The sequence below is a fragment of the Anopheles marshallii genome, chromosome 2 (genome assembly GCF_943734725.1).
Source record: "Anopheles marshallii chromosome 2, idAnoMarsDA_429_01, whole genome shotgun sequence".
In the NCBI taxonomy this organism is placed as follows: Eukaryota; Metazoa; Arthropoda; class Insecta; order Diptera; family Culicidae; genus Anopheles; species Anopheles marshallii.
The window spans coordinates 6,622,061-6,643,446 of NC_071326.1; the positions used below are offsets into that span (position 1 = coordinate 6,622,061).

At 46.9% G+C, this 21,386-nt stretch overlaps 3 protein-coding genes across 3 annotated transcripts; 2 read left to right on the forward strand and 1 right to left on the reverse strand.

Moving 5' to 3' along the window:
- The first annotated feature begins 340 nt into the window (after window positions 1-340).
- On the forward strand, window positions 341-1,797 carry LOC128707807 (toll-interacting protein-like). The gene is made up of 4 exons (XM_053802765.1): window positions 341-382; window positions 879-1,004; window positions 1,073-1,450; window positions 1,528-1,797. Exons 1-4 carry the CDS (start codon window positions 341-343, stop codon window positions 1,795-1,797), a joined length of 816 nt encoding a protein of 271 aa, XP_053658740.1.
- Window positions 1,798-2,685: 888 nt separating this feature from the next.
- On the forward strand, window positions 2,686-11,618 carry LOC128707201 (uncharacterized). Its single transcript, XM_053802151.1, has 22 exons — window positions 2,686-2,844; window positions 2,918-3,031; window positions 3,097-3,750; window positions 3,819-3,996; window positions 4,066-4,149; window positions 4,213-4,393; window positions 4,454-4,885; window positions 4,981-5,149; window positions 5,228-5,530; window positions 5,597-5,759; window positions 5,835-5,991; window positions 6,048-6,185; window positions 6,401-6,679; window positions 6,750-7,091; window positions 7,154-7,327; window positions 7,390-8,413; window positions 8,482-8,736; window positions 8,844-9,007; window positions 9,120-9,588; window positions 9,664-10,222; window positions 10,307-11,369; window positions 11,456-11,618. The coding sequence occupies exons 1-22, from the start codon at window positions 2,755-2,757 to the stop codon at window positions 11,616-11,618; spliced, it is 7,155 nt and encodes a 2,384-aa protein (XP_053658126.1). The 5' UTR covers window positions 2,686-2,754.
- Window positions 11,619-13,554: 1,936 nt separating this feature from the next.
- On the reverse strand, window positions 13,555-20,866 carry LOC128709990 (serine/threonine-protein kinase Warts). Its single transcript, XM_053805029.1, has 8 exons — window positions 20,815-20,866; window positions 18,099-18,268; window positions 14,998-18,031; window positions 14,805-14,925; window positions 14,552-14,667; window positions 14,403-14,472; window positions 14,130-14,325; window positions 13,555-14,042 (listed from the first exon to the last, which is right to left on the reverse strand). The coding sequence occupies exons 2-8, from the start codon at window positions 18,225-18,227 to the stop codon at window positions 13,605-13,607; spliced, it is 4,104 nt and encodes a 1,367-aa protein (XP_053661004.1). The 5' UTR covers window positions 18,228-18,268; window positions 20,815-20,866; the 3' UTR covers window positions 13,555-13,604.
- Between the last annotated feature and the right edge of the window lie 520 nt (window positions 20,867-21,386).

Sequence of the window (21,386 nt, forward strand, 5' to 3'; positions counted from 1 at the left end):
CACATTACGCAACCAATTGTAAGAAACAACTCTAGGCTTGGTATGGTCTTAAAAAAAACAATAAATTAATTACTTACCCCGATTTACAAGCGATTCTTTGCATTTGGTTTTGCATAACACAACGCAGCATATTCAAACTCGGTGCTTGTTTACTTTCCACGGCTGTCAAATTGCGGTTCAATATGGCGGCCCTGCAAAACATAGTCTGGGCCACACTGAACCAACCTGCCACATTCCACATTGTTCCGTGCCATTAGCAAATCCAGCTAGTTGTGTTGTATTTTTGTTGATAGCAAGTGCAAAAAAGGATTGTGTTTGCCGACTAAACTTTGCCCCAGTCATGGAGGAAGTGACCCCTAGATCTAACGAACACTGGAAACGGGTAAATTGCTTACATATCGATATCTTTCCTACCGCCGTGCCGTACCAAATGTTGGTGGCATTCTACTTGCGCTCTATCTACGTCGTTCTTTATCAGTGATAAAAAAATGTAATTTAAACACAATGTTGATATGATTCACGTATGTGCCCTAAGTTGATTTGTAAGATTGTGTCGTCACTGTCGTAGATTGTCGTGGATTGAGCAGATTCTATGCAAAACGTGCAAACGTGTAATAGCATAACATATTGCGGTTTATAATTATCTGTGTTGGTTCCTGTTGGTACCTGGCTTTGTGCGGGAAACCTTTTAAATGCTCCACACAGGCTTGGTGTAGCCCATGAAAAAGGCAAAAAGAAACAATAATTTTTAACCGAATTTTATGTTTTGCGAATGGCTCTGTGACAGTGGTACTCTTATCCACGAATCACACTCCTGTTTTTACAGCTGTTCCCTTGCGAGTTGTTTAATCGAGAACAATCTTATGTGCAATTCACAGGCTTATCTTGGTCCGCTGCCGGATGAGTTTCTGCGTGTAACAACAGCGCAAGACATTCAGGAAGTCTCCGATAGGCAGGCCGCTTTGGCCCTTCAAAGCTATCACAATAGGTACACTCCCCATATGGTAAGTGCTGAAGTGTAAAAACATTGACGTCGTGACTAATTGCTTAAATATTGTTTGCTTTTCCCAAGGCTCCCAACTTTGTCGGACGGCTAAGCATTACCATCGCACAGGCTAAGCTGGTCAAAAACTACGGCATCACTCGCATGGACCCGTACGTACGCTTGCGGGTGGGACACTTTGTGTATGAAACGCAAACCGCTCCCAATGGCGGACGGAATCCTCGCTGGAACCGTGTCATACACTGTCAGCTACCGGCCGGCGTGGATACGATCGCGCTCGAGATCTACGATGAGTGTAACTTTTCCATGGACGAACTGATTGCGTGGGCTGAGATTCGCATCCCGCAGTCGGTGCTGCGTGGTGAAACGCACGAAGATTGGTACCCGTTGAGTGGCAAGCAGGGCGATGGTCTCGAGGGCAGCATCGATATGGTGATGAGCTTTAACGTAAGTATCTTTCAGGTGGTTCTCCATTCATTCTCCGTAACATCCGTGGTATCTGACGTGTTGTTTGATTTTTTCAGAATATGGTTGTACAGCCACGCATGATACAGACCAATGCTCCGGTCGTATTGGTGCCGAACGTGGCCACTGGCACACCGATGCCTGTGTTCGTTGCTCCGAACCAACCGCAAGTAGCGCGGCCACCACCTCCAGTGTTATCCGACGATGATCTGACCCGTATTCACGAGATGTTCCCGCAGGTCGATAAGGAAGTGATTAAATCGGTCGCCGTCGCAAACAACCAAGATCGTGATGCAGTCATCAACGCGTTGCTGCAGATGAGTAGCTAGATTTTGGAAGCGAAAAGCGAAGGCTACAAAAGATATGATGGTGCGCTTAAAACCGACCGCATTTTATTAGCTACCGTGCCGTGCTTGGGCGAATTTAATGAACCTTCCAATATTTTGTTGTTTATGTTAATATTTACAAAAGCTTCTATCCGTATTTAATAAATGTACGCTAAGTATAAACTTTCCAACGCAAATTCTTTTTTCCCATTTGTTGATTGAACGGTTGACGTGTTGTGTATCGATTGATAGCGTATAGTTACGTTTAACGGTTCATAAATAAGAGGAAAACTATTTATACTGTTCTACACATTCCTTTACTTGACGAAGTAAGTTGGGAAGCGCAAAAATAAAACAATTTACTCCAACCATCAACTGGATAAAAACATTCAAAATAATCTGCTTTGTAACATTTGTACTGCTCTGCAGAACACTACACAAGTGCACCTTGTGACCCAAACACTACATTTGAATAATTTTTGGAATCATTTAAGACCACTTTTGGAGAACTTTGAACAAACGCTCAGCTGAGCGATATGACTATGTGTTACGGAGAAAATACGTATGTGCGAAGAAGCACATTCAATAAACACACCTACAAATGCAAGAAAGATATGCGCTACGAGTAAAAGTGTGTGTAAATAACGATCGACACAATGAAACACATGGAAAAAAAAACATTACGATCGAGAGAGCTTTCAGAAGGATTTTCCATTCCATGAAAGTGTAGGCAAGAGAAAGATTTCGGTTAGAGCGAGCACTTCAAAATTGTTTATGGGCAAGGACTATATGTTATGCTTGGGTTATCCGTGAACTTGGTTGAGCTCGTGTGCGTTCACCTTCATCAGCGGTGTTTTTTGACACTAGCATCGATATAAAGCATGTAAACAAATTTTGCATTTGCCGCCATCGGAAGCTCGTAATCATTCCAGTGCAAAATCGTTTCATAAAACCACAAAAATGATTCGAATTTCGGCTCTGAACGAGGAAGAATCGGACGAAGATAGTAACGGATTCGATACCGAGCTAATCGTCACGAAAGAAGCTGAGGTATTGTAGTATGGATTGTGTTTAGATCATGCCGAACAAGCTCACCACCATCGGCTTTACCTTCTTTTTGCAGGAAACCATCGCCATCTCGGAATATGTGCGTGCGCTACAGATGAAAAACGAGAACAAACAGCAAGCTGCGCTGGAACTGCTACTGGAACTGTTGGATACTCAAGTCATAAATGATGTACGTAAAGTAGCAGTCTGTCTGTCCAGTCCTGTTGTATCAATTGTATAACACACGTTTTACAGGTCTCATCTACCCAGGCGGACAATAAATTGTTCGCGGTTAAGTACAACTGTTATCGGAACATTGGACTGATCTACGAAGAACAGGGTAAAGAACATCTGGCTATCGAATTTCTTATGAAGGCAATGGATCTCGACGAAACGGACGTATACACCATGTCCCGTTTGGCACACATAGCCCTCAAGACGGACCATCTACAAATATCGAAAATGTACTTCGAAAAGTGTCTTAAACGCAATCCAAACCATTGGCCTAGCATGGAAGGATTGCTGCGGGTATTTTGTAGCGCTTCGAACGTGGTGGAAGCCTATGGATGGGCTAGTCAATGTCACCGAAAGGATAGCCGCAACAAACTGTACGTTGATGTGCTAAGAGCAATCCGGAAACGGTTTAAATCTACCCTACCATATCTGGACACCGTATTCCTCGTGCCACCATCGTTCGATTTTACCGAGGAAGAGAAGCATCGACCACTGGCCCTTGCAATGGAGACTTTTGATGAACTGTTCATGCCGCGTCAGCCAGCGTATGATACTTCGGACCTTACCGTAATGCCGGACACGTTGAAAAATGTGATGAAAATAGATGATCTTAGTTTCGAAACGATCGGCAATGTGTTGGTACAGCTGAACCAACTCATGGAGGAGTTAGATTTGGTAAGCGGTTTAGCAATGCAAGGATCTATTTGATTGCTCATTGTAGCGTATGTAACTCTTCCTCACAGAAATGCGTATTCATGGTGGACACGGATGAACTGTTCTGTGAGCACCAGAAGGAGAAACCGGAGAAACAGATGGAAGAAGATGTCCAGATGTCACCGGACTCAACGGAATGTGCCGCAGATACATCCACGGCGAAAGATGACAATCGAATGGAAACGGAAGAGGAGGAAACGTGTGGGGGTGAGTGGAGAATTTGAATAGCTTTATGGTAAACGCGGTTAAAGCAAACTTGTATTAACCCCATTGCAGAAGAAGTAAGCGATGGTGCTGCAGCGAATAAGTGTAATGAAGAAACTAATGGCAATGCTGCTGATAGTGCTGATTCTGGAGCTGGTAAGAAGGAAGATGAAGATGTGCACAGTGCACACCCCTGTACAACCGTGTTTCATTCCATAGATGCTAACGAGCAGGCCAAAAACAAGGCTCGCCGGAGAGGTTCCGAATTGAAGATTCTCGAGCAATGGGGTTGGCATAAAAATCGACGATCGGCGCGTAAGAAGAGCGTACAGGAAGTGAACGATCCGGTCGATGCAACGGTGGATTCGTTCCTCAAGCAAGCGGTTAAACAGCATCTTTCGTAAGTGTGATTTGCCAATGTTCTATATTTCCGGTATCTCATACATGACCTCTATTTTAGAGAGAATACCCGCTTCAAAGATTCTCCTTTTGCAATGGATGAACGTAAAGAGCCACATGGCGAACAAGTTGACCAAGTACGAACAACCGACTGTTCCGAAGGATCGGTGCAACCAATTATCACACAACTGGATTTTTGTCGTGAATGCAATCTGCATAACTTTGTCGCTGAAATGAAGGAAAGCGATATTGATGTGTACGCGCTGATGTATGGCTTTCTGGCTCATGTCTCAAAATCTTGGGGCGTTGCGATAAAACCAGAACTGCGCACATTATACTTGGCAGTGCATTCGCACTTCGTGCAGTACACCGATTACGACTCGTGGAACCAACTGTCAGAGGAACGGCTTGAAGTGATATTTCAAATCACATTGTTTCATCTCGAGCTAAAGCTGGATGCAGGTTTGGCACGGGGCAATGAACAAACGGAAAGGTAATTAAATGTGATTATTGTCAGTGTGGGACAAGGAACAGATTCGACGATAATGGCCAATAGATTGCTCTAATCGCATTTCCCATTTATTACAGTATGTTCGATCGATTCGATGAAGAAGTTTTCCATCGCTGCCGCTTCTATGTGGACAGTTTACCCAATCTACAGACAGTTACGGTGTATCGCATTCGTTTGCTGTGGATTGCTTACATTCTGGACTGTAGCATGCAAAAGTACGACGAAGCGTTGAACAATCTTTATTTGGTAAGCTAGTGAGTGCTTATTTTCTATGGTGTATTTAAGTTTGTTTTTATTTTTTGTTTGTCTACATCTACTAAACAGATTTCAGAGCTTGTGGAAGCCCCGGATACGGTACGTATAGAGTTAAGCTTTCCAAATCAGTGTGCAAACACGAGCATCAGTGGAAGCTCTGTGCGCGAACTCATCGGTGAAACGGAACGCAAGTTACGCATTGAGCGTGTTAAGCGCCACTACGACACTGGTGAACATGAGCCAGTGGTCGCAATTTTGAAAGATACATTACAGTACTACACATCCGTAGGAAATCCTAACGAATCGATACTCAGTCTCACAATACAGACGCAAATGTTACTGGAATCGTTGTGGAGCCTGGCCGAAATGGAGGTAATGCATCGTAACCTCGACGATCTTTTTTAAATCTTCGACCTTCTGATATTTTTCGTGTTTCAGGAATGTTTTATATGGTCGGAAAAATCCTTCACCTACTCCGTCCAACAGTTCATGACCGCACCGGTACAGCACGATAGCCGAAAGTCTCGAATGTGGGCGAACAATATCAACTTTGCGCTGCTCTACATTGAATCAATTATCAAACAAGAAGGAGTAGCAATAAGTACGTCTTAATGACTCTCGTATAGTGTTGAATCAAAATTGATCGACATATGTTCCTTTGCATCACTCTTTTTAGTCGATATGCTTGGCACAAATCTATCAAGATTCATTCAGTCGTTACACCGTATGCTCACACATCAGCTGGATCCTAGCGGGGAGAAAAATTATACTGCCCAGCTTTGCCTTATCGAATGTTGGAGGGCTTGGATCGTACTGTACTACATTTTGGAGCGGTAAAAAATGCCCATCATACTGTCATCGCCAGCCTCATACAACCTTTTTCTTGCAGGCAAGATGATATGGATGGTTTGGTTAAGCTGAACCGTACGCCAGCTATTGCCGATCAAAGTGGGGCATTGGAAGTGGAACCAGAACGTCTATGCAATTCGATTATGATGTGCTTCGTTGCACACGAGCTATTAGGAAAGTGAGTACGGTTCGAATGCACTTATGTTTTTGGTAAAATTATATTGCTTATATATTAACAAACAATTATATAACAATTATATATATATATATATATATATATATACAATTATATATTATACATATATATTATACATATATATATTATTATATATAATTATATATAATTATATAATTATATATATTATTATATAACAATTTTGTTATATCAAACAGGAAAAATTGGTGCTCGAAAGGAGACAGCGGCTTACTGTTCCACACTCTCGATGTCGTTGTGCCGAAGATACGTTCCCCAATGTTGGAACCGTTTCGCGAAATTCTGAATGAATATCTGGAACAGGTGACGTACTGTTTGTACGGATATCCACAGAAAAGACCCCGTCTTCGGCACATACAGGACCACTGTGCCGTACAAGTGTCGCTCACCTGGGAACGAGCCATTCAACTGTTCGATCTCTACCGTCCGGACAGTCTGCCCGAGTTTAACTCGTACAAGTATGTACACGTTTCCTGCCGTCCATATTATTTGTCCAACAATTGCTCTTACATGCCGTCTCGTTTCCAGATTGGAATCGATTTCAACCGACATGGAGGCACTGCTGCAGCGTATTATACTGCTCGTTCCGTGTGAAATCAACATGATGAAACTCTCCCGACCCATCTCTGAGTTTATCGATGGCAAGGGCAACAGTTTACCCGAGGCGGCAAACATACTGCAGAGTGAAGTGAAACCAATTTTCTATCTGCTGGCTGATTTCTACTTTAAAAGTCGCGATTTTACCCGCGCGATCAGGTACTACGTGATGGATCTGGCACTGGAACCTTCGCGGTTTGACTCGTGGGCAGGAATATCACTATCAAAAGCTAGCAAAGTAGAAACGAAGCTTAATTCGACCGAAACAATAGCGTAAGTGATGGATGATTGGTGATGCAGCAATCAAGTTTGATCTTTTCGATGATGTCTTACAGATTGCAAGAATTTCTGGACGAAACTGACAATGGTATGAAGTGTTTCGATCAGTGTCTGCAGCTCAATGAAGAAGATTCGCAGCTCTGGATCGAATACGGTTCCTTCGCGTACAACATTCATTCATTCTGTTCGCGCAGCTTAAAGCTGCTTAGCGATACACTGTCGATGGAAAGGTAAAACCCTCCTACGTCTATCTTCGTAACGTGTTGCTCACATCGTTGTAATTCTTCCGCAGCTTCGCTTTGGTCGAAACGCATAAGGAGCGTTGTCTGGACATAGCATTTACGTGCTTCAACAAAGTGAGTCTCATTAAACTGTGCTACAACAATGCAGCGGACGACGTGATCGATGAGCAGCAGATACAATCTAACCAAGAGAACGGTCACAACCATGAGGACGAAGTTTGGCTCCATCACTATATGCTTGGGAAGATAGCGGAAAAAAAGAAGGAACATCCGGCCGTTTATCTGACCCACTACCTAAAGTCAGCCAAATATCTGTACGAATGCAACGCAACCTATCCGATCAAGATCAATCACAGCAGTCCCTCGCAGCTCGCGATCGAGGCGTTGGAAATATTCTATCGTATTAATGCGGCGATTATCAAGTATGTGGAGCAGCACTCGCCGATAAATAAGAAAACGTCGCGGTTGTTTTTGCGTACGCTAAAGGAATTATCCACCAGCCCGTTTGCAGTGAATCGGGCAAAAATTAATGAAAATATGCTCAAGCGAAAGATCTCACCGAATGGTGGAAACGGCAACGCAGGAGGTACGGTAGAAATTGATATTTCCGTTGGTTCTCCAAAGGTTTCCAAACCTGGCGATCAAACTGCGACGGAGAGTGTCATCGTGACACCATCGGATGCGGTTGTTACTTTGGAAGAGAACAAAGCACAAGAACAACCAGAATCGACAGCGACGGTTCCGCTAAACAGCCCTCACCCACCAGAATCCAAACCGGTGGCGAGTGAAACACAACCGGTCGATGATGTAAACGTTCCATCTCCGGTATCTGGCTCCAGCCAGATGCCTGGCCGTGTGCTAGAACATCTACGGGTGGAGGAAATTAAGCAGCTAGGTGATCCTCAGCACCCGTCTGTAAGGCGCGGATCACAGGAAAGCGCAATTACGTCCACCACAACAACCACAACGACGACCACCAGCACCTCCTCGTCGAGCAGTGATTCGTCCGACAGTGATACGGATTCGTCTTCCGACTCGGACAGTGACAGTAGCTCAACGGATGATGAACTAATTGTGCGTATGCGAAGATTGGCAAACATCGTCTCAAGAAATTACTCATAATGAATCGTCATACTTTCTAGAATCAACAACCGATCAGTTCAGCGCAAAGGGACACCATATTTAAGCTGTGCATCAAGAACCTGGAGGAGTGCATAACACGCTTCCCGGAACACTACAAATCGATGTATCGTCTCATACATCACTTCATGCATGCGCCCGGTTCAACAAAGTCCTTCGAAAGCGCGCGTCAACTACTGCTCGGCACGTATCGTACCACTCTCGGCAATCAAATTCCAGGACTGTTCACGGAACGGAAGACGACCAATTTCTTCAATGTAAGTGTGTGTGTGTGTGTGTGTGTGTGTGTGTGTGTGTGTGTGTGTGTGTGTGTGTGTGTGTGTGTGTTCGTATCGTATCGTTTTAATTGACTGTGTATTTGCAGGGTTTATGGAGAATTCCTGCTTCGGATATTGATCGTCCAGGGAATTTTGCCTCTCACATCTCCAAGTGCGTTATCGTGCTGATGGAAACGTTGAAAGAATTTTCCGAGCACGATATCCTGCTAGAGTTGGCACTACAGCTACAACGAACTCCGGAACCAGACAAGTAAGTACTACTATTACTAAGTATTAATGTGGACTGAAGGAAGATTTGCGATCTGATGTTTTTGCGTTACGAAAGATTTTTTTAAAAATTAAAACAACTTTTAATACGATAGGAAATATTTGAACGATTACGAGCGCAAAGAGCTGGTCCAGCAAGCGATACTGTTCTGTGTACAGGTGTACCGGAGCATGTTGAAAAAATACACCGATGGGCGCAACGACACCGAGCTGCTTTCGCTGATGGTCGACATGTACAAGGCGTATCGCAAAATCATCAAACACATGCAGGCCAAGGAGCCGATGTTTGCCACGGTACTGATCGACGCGTACCGGGTGTTCGTTAGCGACAAGGTACAGAAATTGCCGGAAAATGTCAGCTTGCTCGATTTAGCCGTCAAGTTGTGCACGTACGAGATGAACTACCGCAAAACGCAGGAAAAGCAGCAACAGGCCAACGGATCGGCCGGAACCGGAACAGGTGGTTCGGCAGCAACGGGCAATGGCGGTAATGGTTCAAAACCGATGCTAACCAGTGGTGAACTTCCGGCCACGATGATCGTTCCGATGCAACCAATATCAGCGGTAAGTTGTGATACTGTGTGTAAGTGGTTTTTGCTGCGTAAATGAACACATTTTGTCTTGCTTTGCCCGAAACAGAACTTCATTCCGGGACTGACGAAACAAAATCGACGATTGGGTGTAATGAAGGCGGGCATCGCGTCTGCATCATCAAGCACCAGTACGTCCACGACTGGCACACACGAAACGTCGATCGTACAACAGCATGCCTATCAGGTGCCACATCCATTCGCGCAAACCACAATGAACAGCATGATGACGGACCTTTCGTCGCGCGTCACCATTACGCCAATTAGGCTCGATGGTACCTCATCAGCAATGAGCGGTGCGAACAGTTCTAAAGTCACCGCGTCCACTCCGATGTCTTCTTCCACGACCGTACCGAACACAGCAACAAAATCGTTGCCGTATTCTTCACCTTCCACGAACGAGCTGCTGTTGCCACTGGCATCCGGTCCAGCGATGCCATTGCCACCGGTTACACCACCAACGCAAATGTCCACCGGTTCGGTAGCTGGCGGTGCGGTGATCCCTCCCAGTTTAATTCAACACTACCTGAAGCTACTCAGCCAAATTCCAAACATGCCAAATATCGGCAATAATCCCATGATGACGGCCGCTTTGGCTGATTATTTAGGTAAAATCCTTTTGTTTGCTGAATGTTTCAAACGCCTCATTCAACTGTTTTTTTTTTTGTTTTATAAAATCAATTGTCTCACAGCTGCGTTACAAATGCCAAAACAGAGCGCTGCGCTTTCCCCCAGCACGGATCGTAGCACTTCCACACCTTCCCCTCTGTCGGGCATGTCCCTGGGCTTACCGAAAGGCATGGCTAGTACGAGTGGGAAAGAATACAACCCAGCCAGCAGCCAGCAACCGACTAACACTCACGTGTCGGGAGGTAAAAAAGCTTCCACAGCAAAAGCACCGCCCAGCAGCACTATCACTTCCATGAACGTTGAACAACACCAGCAGCTCGCCACAATTACACTTACGCCGATGTCCACACTGACCGGTGCATCTTTAATGCCGACCAAGAAAGACTCACGCGTATCCTCACCATTCGGTGGCACTTCGCAGCGTGTTTCGTCCCCTTCACCCATTCTCACCATTACTCCCTCCGATGGGCCGATTCATGCACGGAACAAAGACCCACCGGGAGGACGCAAAGCGAAGGGTGGTAGAAAGGCGGGCACCACAGGACAGCAGACTCGCCCAGCACCGTACAGCAGACCTTCCATACCTACGCATCCACCCACGATACCACAGCTCGGTGTACCTGGACTATCGATCGAGCCCGTGATGAGTCCGCTCATGCAGCCCATGGGTGGTAAATCTTCCGCCTCATCCGCTAACACCGGTCGGGTGGATAAATCTCTCCCCGTGGGCATGTTCGATCCAGCCGTACCGAAGGATATGTTAGCGTCCTACATGGAGCTGCTGCATAAGTACCCCAACATGGCACGTTCGCTGTTGAGCATGAAGGGTGCCGGTGCGTCAACAGCACCGCAAACGGGTGGCAGAAAGCAACAGGCAAAGCAGTCAAACAAAACATCCACAATGGCCATGCAGGCAGCTATGGGCAATATGCCACCAACCGGTGCGGTAGGAGCAAATCGGTTCGCTTCAAGCGCTACCGGCATACCAAGAATTAGTGCGACGATAACTCCGGTGCCGTCTGGTGGATATTCACCCGACAATTACAACAGGCAATCGGCGATGGTTGGTGGTGGTGGAAGCACTAGTTCCTCCTCCACGCTGTCTTTACATCCGATGGGTGTCGGGTAAGTGCTTTTAGAGATCCCTCTTTGAACAAACTCTCACCTTGTACCACATTCTACTGTGGTATGCTTGGCCATATGTGTTTTAGATCCAATCAGCAACAAGCAAAAACCTTGCAGCAAAAGCTGGCCGAACGCCAGAAAGCGAATAAGGCACGTGAAACCGAAAGCGCTGGAGGATCGAATCAGGGATCGTCCAGCAGCAAACCGAAACCACCCGATGATCCGGTCGATGTAATTGTGCTGGAATGATCCTTACAGGATACTTCATTCAATTTAGATCACTGTAGCTAAGCATGGAAGCTGGCTCATGTCAGCAATTACGCTAGTAATAATCGCTTAGAAATATTGCCAATAAAAGATACTAGATTTTATTGATATCCCTGGCCGAGAAGCTTTCAAAAGACCCCGACCCAAAGGCAATATCACTATTCATTTATTGCAGATGAACCATTACTATCCTCGGTTCTTATATCCGTTTGTGGCTCTCCTGATCTCTTCTCCTTCAATGATCCTCCATATCCGAATGCTTCTACGAAGTCGACCAACATCTTGAGTGACGATATCCTCATCGACGACGAGACACACGCCTCGTCCTTTTGGTGCGTAGTGCACGGTGTAATACTCATAATCCCACTACTAACGAGGATCGCCAGCAGGATTAGCAAAGGAATGTTCAGTACACAAACAGCGACAATGAACAGCTCCACTACTTGTGGATTACTTCGTTTTAGAGATCATCATGCTGTTCTAGTAGATGTCCTCGATTGTCCTTCCGTGCCCCCAAATCACAACACATGCACACTAAAACCGCCAACCATTCGATTCGATCGATTTTGATTTTATTCCGCTTTTTATTTGTGATGAGAAAAAGGTACCGCGCGTGGCCGTCTTTCCATTTTCGCTTGCTTCTGCGTACCATGAAATAAAAAAAAAACTCGTGCTAAGGCCAAATAACTGATGCTGTTCTTTTTTGTGTTTGTGTGTGTGTTTTTTTTCTGATCCTTCTCACTATCGGTGTACATAACATCAACAACAACAAAAACAACAATTAAACCTTCACATTCACTTGTTTTACTATTGAGCTTTCTCGCTTCGCTTTACCTCTTTAATTCATGTTTCTTTTCTGCAACTGTTATGTTCCTTTTTGTTTACTTTACTTTGCTGCTGCTGTATTGTTCCTTTTTCTCATGCCTCTATGCCTTTTTAAACACCGATTTCTATCGATTTTATCCGATTTCATTTTGTTTTTCCTTCTCCTATAATTCACCGGTTGTTTTTTTTCTGCGTTTCCTAGTTCGTTCTATCTATAGCTGTTAGCGTTTGTTTGTCCCGCCGTGATTCGTCGTGGCCAATTTCGATTCTACCGAGAGTATTACGATTCAGCATACGTTTAGCTAGTGTTTCTCTTTCATTTTTGTTTCCTTTTTTGTTAATCCGTATCTCTCTCTCTCTCTCACACACACACACACTCCCCCCGCTCCCATCTTACGTTCTAAATACTCTGTAAATTCAGAATCACACATATTTGCACTGTACAACAATTCGCGTATAAAAGTAATAAAATAATAATAGTTATATTAATCATCGACAAAACGAAAAACCTGTATATATCTGAAGCCGGCACTGATGTGTGTTTGTGTATATGTGTGTGTGACAACCCCTAAACACTGAAGGGTTGCGCGTTCGCCTAACCTAGTTTCGATCGTTGCCCCTGTTCCAAAATAAATTCCCACTGTTTTCAACGTTTTCTCTATTTACTCCCTAGTACATAGGATCCGCGCACGGGTCCTTTGCGATTCCTACCAGAAGGCCTCAAATTTCCTGTCCAGGTGTACGTGTGTAATTTTATAAGAGCACTTTATCGTGTGTTGTTAACCTTCATTATTTCTAAAAGTAGTCCTGCTTTTCTGTGTTTTATGTTTTGTTTTTAGAATCCCCTTCCAACGCAAGAAGTTGGGATTTCGCTACGGTCGACGGTGACACTAACCAGTCCTCTTCCTTCACCCTAATTACTCCGTCGTTTTCGCACAAAACGGCGCAAAACGCAACACAAAAAACCGTTGAGAGAGAACGTATCCTAAAACTGTGCATATTTAATCGTGGCGCGCAAAACGTCCTCGTTGCGCAGCGCGCTTGCGTGCATGATTAGAAGAGATAGATTAAAATATTTATGGATTTAGCGCTTATTAGGGGTCGGTAATAATTAATAGATTAATAATATTAGTAATTATTATTTTATACATAAATAGCTTCCGCCTGTCCCTCGCTCGAGTCGAGCGTGATTTTGTGATCACATTCGTCGTCGAAAAACCGCCGGAAGGTAAACTCGAAGAACCCGTGATGGAACGGTTTCCCACTGTCGCACACCTCGTCCAGGTTGCCGTGTCCGCCCTCGTCGCAGGACGACGATGAATCCTGCAGCCGGCCCGGATCGATCGGATCGAAGTTGGACGTGTCGGTCGGGTACTTGATTTTGGGTTCGTACAGTGCCTGCTGGCTACGCAGATCCTTGCTGAAGTCGATCGTGCGGAAGAACGGGTGCGACTTGATCTCGTCCACGTTCCGCCCGATCCGTTCGTCCTCGTTCTTGCACAGCCGCAGTATGATGTCCTTCGCTTCCGGTGTCAGTTGCGCTTCCGCCGGTATGCGCAACGTTTGCCGCCAGTTTATAACCTACAGCCGAATGTGAATGAAGGGGAATGGTGTTACATATAAGCAACTTGCCCTCTTGAACATATCCTACACACGTCTCGCTCCTACCTTAATCTGTGTTTCCTCTGCTGTATTTGCCAAAAAGGGAGGCTGTCCGACTAGCATCTCGTACAGTATGACGCCGACGCTCCACCAATCGCACAGCTGCGTGTAACCGCTTCGCAGCAACACTTCCGGTGCGATGTAGTTGGGCGTTCCGACGATTGAGTGTGCTTTGGCGCGGTTTTTCTCCCGGAACTTTCGCCTAACGTCGGAGGTGGATGGGAAGAAGGACGCATTATTATTTGATCACTCGTTTGTAGAGCCGTTCGATTGGCTTACCTTTCCAACGGTGGGGGAATTTCCGAACCAAACTTGCTCCACGCTTCCATCGAGTCTTGCCTTCCGTGGTCTGTTAAAGGATACGGTGTGATGAGCATGCAATTCAACAACGAATTTCTTTTACTCTATATAAGTAATATAGTACATACCGCTCTTTTGATAGTATTTTGAATCGTGCGTCCAGCGGAAACCGGTGCACAGCCCAAAGTCCGTCAGCTTGATATGTCCCTTACGATCGATCAGCACATTATCCGGCTTGATATCTCTGTAACGTGTATATCATAGAGATAAAGCGTTAAAACCCACCAACATTTGTTATGCCACGACCACCATCCGACAACGTCTTCATGTTCATGTTCTGGCATCATGGCGAGTTTGTACTCAAAAATAATTCTATCTTACCGGTGAATGAATCCCATTTTATGGACGCTGTCAATCGCACAGGTCAGCTCGGCGATGTAGAACCGAGCTAAATCCTCTTCAAATATTCCTTTCTTGATTAGCAGCGACATGAGATCTCCACCTGGAACATTATGCGGCAAGTTGTTAGATTCATCGCTTCCAGTACTATCCACTGCTGGTACGCAACACTTACCCGGTATGTAATCCATCACGAAGTAAAGGTTATCCTTGTCCTGGAAGCTGTAGTACAGCTTCACCACCCACTCGTTGTCCGCTTCCGCTAGAATGTCCCGCTCGGCCTTCACGTGCGCCACCTGGTTGCGCTTGAGCACGTCCGCCTTGCGAAGCGTTTTCATCGCGTACAGATGGTTGGTCGTGTCGATCTTTTTCACTAGCGTCACTTCCCCGAACGCTCCGACACCGATCGTTTTGATCTTCGCAAACATCGACTTATCCATTTTGGCGCGCTTCAACCGTATGTAGTTGCTCTCTTTCTGACACAGCAGCTTGCGCATCTCGATCTTTGTCTCCTCCGGCAGGTCGAGCTTCGACATTTCGCTTTCCAGCTGCTTGATGCGGAAGATACGCTGCGAGTACGACTTCAGCACGTTCTCAATGTGTTGCTCCATGAAGAACTTGTACGCCTGCGGTGAGTAGTGCTTCACCTTGCACTCGGACCGTTCTGCTTCCTTCTCCTTGGACAGGTTCTTTCGCTCCGGTATCGGCGATTGATGTTTTATCTTTCGTGGGTTGTCTTCTCCGCCGCCGCCGCCGCCGCCGCCACTACCGCTTCCTCCACCACCTCCACCGGCACTACCACCACTGGAGGAAGCATTACCAACGGCTGCATTTGCTGCCGCGTTCGCTCCAGTTGATGTTGGCATTGTGGAGGACGATGATTCCGTGCTGCTTCCTCCCGGTAGCCCATGATCCATGCCGGCGCCAGGTGTACCACCGTTCGTGTAGGCCGGTGCTGGCCCATTGCTGTTGCCGGTCGGAAAACGAACCGACTTCATGAGACTACTTCGCACGCCATGGCTAGACGTCGATGTCACCATGCCACGCTGCTTAGCTTCGTGCGTTACGGCATGATGCTGTTGGTGATGGTTTAGTTGCTGCTGCTGTTGCGACTGCTGTTGACCACCGCCTCCTCCCATCAGTGCACCGAAACTTTTGAGCGCACCGGTAAAACCGTGTTGCGATGCGGCATTACCATTACCGGAAGATTTCAACGGTGCTTTCGGCAATGGCAACTGTTTCGGATCACCAGCATGCTGCATCAGCCCGTTCGTGGTGGCCGGTCCATGGTGCAGATGGTGATGATGGTGCACCAGCCGATCCTCATCGACGGTTCGCGAATGTCCGGTCGCTTTACCATTGCTGACGATGCTGGTGCCATGCATCATTCCGCCCGCATGATCATGATTATGATTGTTATGCATACTACTCTTCATATTATTATTTGCATTTGCGTTAGTGTTACTACTCATATTACTGTTAATAGTATTAGAATTCGCATTATGACTACTACTGCCGTTGGTACTGGAGTTGGCGCTGGATAGGTTCATGCCGTTGCCACCGTTTATGTTCGCACCATTGCCGTTCACACCGCTACCATCACCATTGCCGCTGTGCCCATTGTGGTGCTGATGGTGCAGATGATGCAGGTGGTGGGGCTGATGTGACTGGTGGTGATTGTTACTCCCGCTGCCGCTATTGTTCCGGTGTTGCTGCTGCTGTTGCTGCTCCATTTCCATTGCCGACGCAGGACAGTGCGGTGATGGTGGAAGTGGTGGTGGGGTGCCACCACCACCACCACCGCCACCATCCAGCAGATATGCTGGCGGAGGTTCTTTCTTGGGTGATGAATGTTTCTGCAGCAGTATCATCGTCGAATCGTACGATGGTGGATCGTTCGGTGAACCGGTGGCGCTATGATTGTGGCTGTTGGTACCGCCGCTACCACCATTGTTCGACAGCACCTGTGGTTGGGCGGGTGACGATTGACCGTTCACAGTACCACCGCCGGCCTGCACTGGCACATTAGAAGGAAGCACGGTTTGTAGCCCGGGCTGCGATGGTTTGGCTCGCAGTGGTTGCTTTGGAACGCCACTGCAGGTACCTGGCGGTCCCGACGGACCCGAACCCCCACCGGTATGGCGGACAGCCGTACCGTCATGCGCGAGACCCGATGGCGAAGGTGACGGGGGTGTTGCGTAGCCGGTTGCCGCCTTGTTCAACTTGTGCTGCACCGAGACGGCGTACGATGGTGGTGGAGGATTGTTGTGCATCGGATGGCCAGCACCACCGCCGCCTCCACCAGCACCACCACTACCACCCGCGACACCACCGGCCGGTGCGGGGGGTGCGACTGCCGTTTGCAGGATTGGCTTCTGCACTTGTGTCGATTTGACCGAGTGCATTATGACCAGAGGCTGGGCCGGTTTGGATGGCGGTGCATGCACAGTGGATGGTTTCGGTTGCAACGGAATCGGCCGCTGTATCGAACCACCTATCCCACCCACCGAACCACTCCCACCTGTTCCACTGCCGCCACCTCCACTGCCTTGCGAAACGGTAATCGGACTGGACGAACCGATCGATGCGTTCGAGTAGAAGCCCGAGCTGGGACTTTTGCGAAAGTCCGACTGCGTGGACGATTGAGTCGGGCTCTGGCGGCTGTGAAACGATGTCAGATAGTTGGGCGGAGATGACGGTCCAATTTGGGGATAGGGTGGCGGTGGTTCGTTCCCAGTGTATACCGCCATCTGCTGGCTAAGCTGCTGCTGCACCTGTGGCCCATTCTGCACGATGATCGGTTGTCGCAGCTGATGATTCCCACCGCTGGCAATGGGCGAAGAACCGCGAGCAGGCGATTGAGAGGCCGCCCCACCGAACTGCCCATTTCGACCGGATGCCACCGACGCCGGTGACATGCGCTTCAGCAGATGCATCGGATTCGGTGGCTGAGGAGTGGACGGTGTGGAGGAGCAGCGCGGGGGTGGTATTGGCGGCGCATCGCTGAAGTTGGTCGGGCAGGGCGATGGTGAGTATTGCGAGCTGCGCCCCACCAGGGCCGCCGACGAGAACGGTTGCTGCGAGTGGGGACTGTTGGAGCGTGAGCTACCGGCACCGGAATCGAGGGCCGGACTGGTGCGCTGCATGTGTAGCGGCGATTGCGGTGCATCCTTCTCGATGCTCGGTTTGCGCTTCAACGGTGCGACGAGCTGGAAAACGGAATGGGCATGAGGCATGAGTACAGCAAGGGAAGGAAATCGCTCAGGATGAACTTACCTGACTACCACCCAAGGCTTGGCCTGTCTCGTACGGCATCAATTCGTTCTTGATCTGCTCCAATGCTATCGCGTTGTACGTCGAGTGGCGAGCCACTGACAACGGAACTTTGCCGCCTTTTCCATTCATGCTGATTTATAATATGCATAACTTACTGCTATTTCCTAGATCTGCAAATGAAAAAGGAGAATCGAATGAGCTTCAACCATCTTTGTGCAGCTTAGGTGATAGGAGATTTTTTTTTATCAACATCTTCTGCTAGCGTCATTCGGTCCTGTTGATGCTCACGGTCAAATTGAACCGGTGGTATCGTAAAAACTTGAAAACTTGATCTCATATTGATATATTTCTACGAAACCAACGTTTTGATGTGTCCAAGGATACTCAACCTCCAAACGAAACCCATCTCTAGGATGCGTAACATCTCCCCTAACGTTGAACTTAACGCTAAACACACACACACACACGCGCGCACACGCTCACAGGGAAGTGACACGGAAAATCACAGCTTGCCGCGATGCGAAAAGAAGAGAACGCGCACAAACGGAACGGAAACAAGAAGAACAGAGATCATCTTTTAGCTGCATAAACCGTGACTCACGCAGAACATCACCATTATCGCGCGCGCCCGTCTCTGCACCACACATGCACAGCATTGGTTCACGCTCACAGATGCGTGTTTATTCTAATTATTCGTGGAATGCACGGAATGCAAAGTAGAAAGAACGAAGCAACAAAAAAACGACGACGACGTGCGAACTGGCAGGAAAAAAGAAGACGTCACACACGTCTCTGTGCGCAGATTTTTGTTGTTGTTGCTTCTTTGCATAATGCCATTGCAGGGGTTTACAGGTGAGAATTTAACATTCGTACAGAATTTATGAAAGATAGCTAATAATCAAAGAGTCAAAGAGAGATTGCTGAAGAACGTTTTGCGCAAGTTTTTGTATCGTATAGTACAACTGTCTTAGTCAAATATTTTTGCGTGAGACATAGCGATTTTCTTATACACGGGGGACAGTGGCTTAAGAATGTCAAGGACGACACAGTTGATAATGTCAATTTTGAATAGAGAAAATTTCTCTAATGGCGGCTCGGTGGTGGTGTATTGCTAACGACGCCGGTCTACACACGACAGGACCGGACGGTAAATCCTATCCGGTTCAAACCCCCGTACGCAGGACTGACTATCCGAATACGTGTAAATAATGTCAAAGCAAGCTAGAACTTTCAGACCCAGACCTGACCAGACAAGGTATTGAGATTGTTGTGCCAAGAAGAAGAAATTTCTCTGATGATGAAGAAGAGCATTCTAGTATTTCTGATGAGAGTGAAGCGAAACTTTTTTTCTATTTTTTCATCAACAATTCAGCAATCAGAATCTAACAATCTAAAATACACAAAGATCTCTTATATACGGTAAATCAAGAGAGTAAAATACAAGTTCCCTTTTCATGGACGAAAAAAATACTTCGTTAGCACGGCACGGACCAGTTTAAAACCCTGTAAAATCTATCAATTTTCGTCTTGCTCGAGTAATGTGCAATTTGTGCTACCCTTTTATATTGCTTGCAAACACTTTAGTGTATGTTTTGTAAACACCGCAGTTCCACCAGTACGGTAAGATTCCACTGACCATGGAGAACTTGTTTGTTCATACTACAAAGAACGAGTGCATTCTTGGCACCCAATGATTATTATTGGCAAATACTTCTGAAGCACATGCATTTGGCCACAGGTGGGTGTGTGGTTTTGTTAGCTGCAGTCGATCGTCCAAATCGAAGCAATCCGTGTGTTGTGTTGGATTCGGATTTCGTAAATGTCATCGTGTCCTCCGGTGTGGTATGGAATGGTAAAGTAATGGACTTGTTGGTTCCACCGTCACTGAAAACGCTCTGTGTACAATTCTGCCACATGCATTCTGGGTGCCTATACACGTTTCTTTGCAGAAATGTTCAGATTCGCTATCACACCAATAACACGACATATTAATCCGGGTTTATAAGGGAGTGGAAAAACTATTGGCAAAAAAAACCGTGACCGATCACACACATTCCGATGACATCTTTCGTACGGTTTTCCGCAACAGAATCGTTGTTTGATCGACAACCCCACTCTCGCACACACACTATCCCACCCACTCCCATATCTTCACACCGATCGATGGAATGTGGTGCCTGGGTGCTGAGGCGACCATACTCCATTTTTGATCGAACTTTTGTTTACGCGAGATGAAAACCCCTCCTGGTGTGCGTGTGTGTGATCACACGGTGCCGCATTATGTCCCCTCCCCCCTGTAATGCACACTGGCAGCCACGACCAAAAAGGGGGTTACGGGAGACAATTTTTAATGCAATCCGATTCAGGGAATCGCGCGTAGTAGCCACCACACCACACTGCACAGCAAAAAAAACGACACATGTACGTACACACAGCAACACACACACACGCGCACGCCAGTACAAAAACACAACCATCCACACGCACGCACACAGCGACACACTGCACGATGGGATTGCTTCCAATTCCACATTCCACAATCCCTTTGGTCAGCGATTATCGAATATTCCATTGCGTTTTCTCCTTGTAGCAACGCGCGACCGCCTGTGCGTGTGTATGGGTGCATGTGTGCGTGTGTATATGTTTTTCCACTAGAATATCACCATTGCCATTTCACACGCGTTTTTGATCTCGACGAAAATAAGATTCCACATACCAATGCAATTTCTTCTCCCCCACACAGTGTCTGTGCGTTCATTCTTTCTTTCACTTCTTTTACTTCTTCTACCACCCTAGCCAACAGCCCGTTCACGGGCACATTTTGCCACCCCGTTTCGATCCGCACTTTGCCCGACGGGGTGCTGGGTACGGGAGGACCCTGCCCGCTTTCCAAGATATGCACGCACGCACGCAATTCACGGACGCAAATACGTCCTCTTCTTCATTACACATTCACGTACGCACACGCACCCCAGCCGAGGATGGTAGCCCCATGGGCAGGTGACGGAGTAGAAGGAGGGAACATAAATCGACACTACACCAGAGACTGAAGGATAGAGAAAAGAAAAAAACGGGGCCACCATATTTTACCTTCGCATATTTCACTGGCAACTATTGCGGTGGGGTTTGCGCGTTTCACAGCAGCTCGCGACAGATCCGTAGTTTAGTGCTCGTCGATAGCAATTCCTCGCCACGAAAATATCGAATTTTTGTAGTTTTTGACGTTTATCAACAACACAAAAAAGCACACACATACGCACGCACACACACACGGCGCTTGGGCTTTCA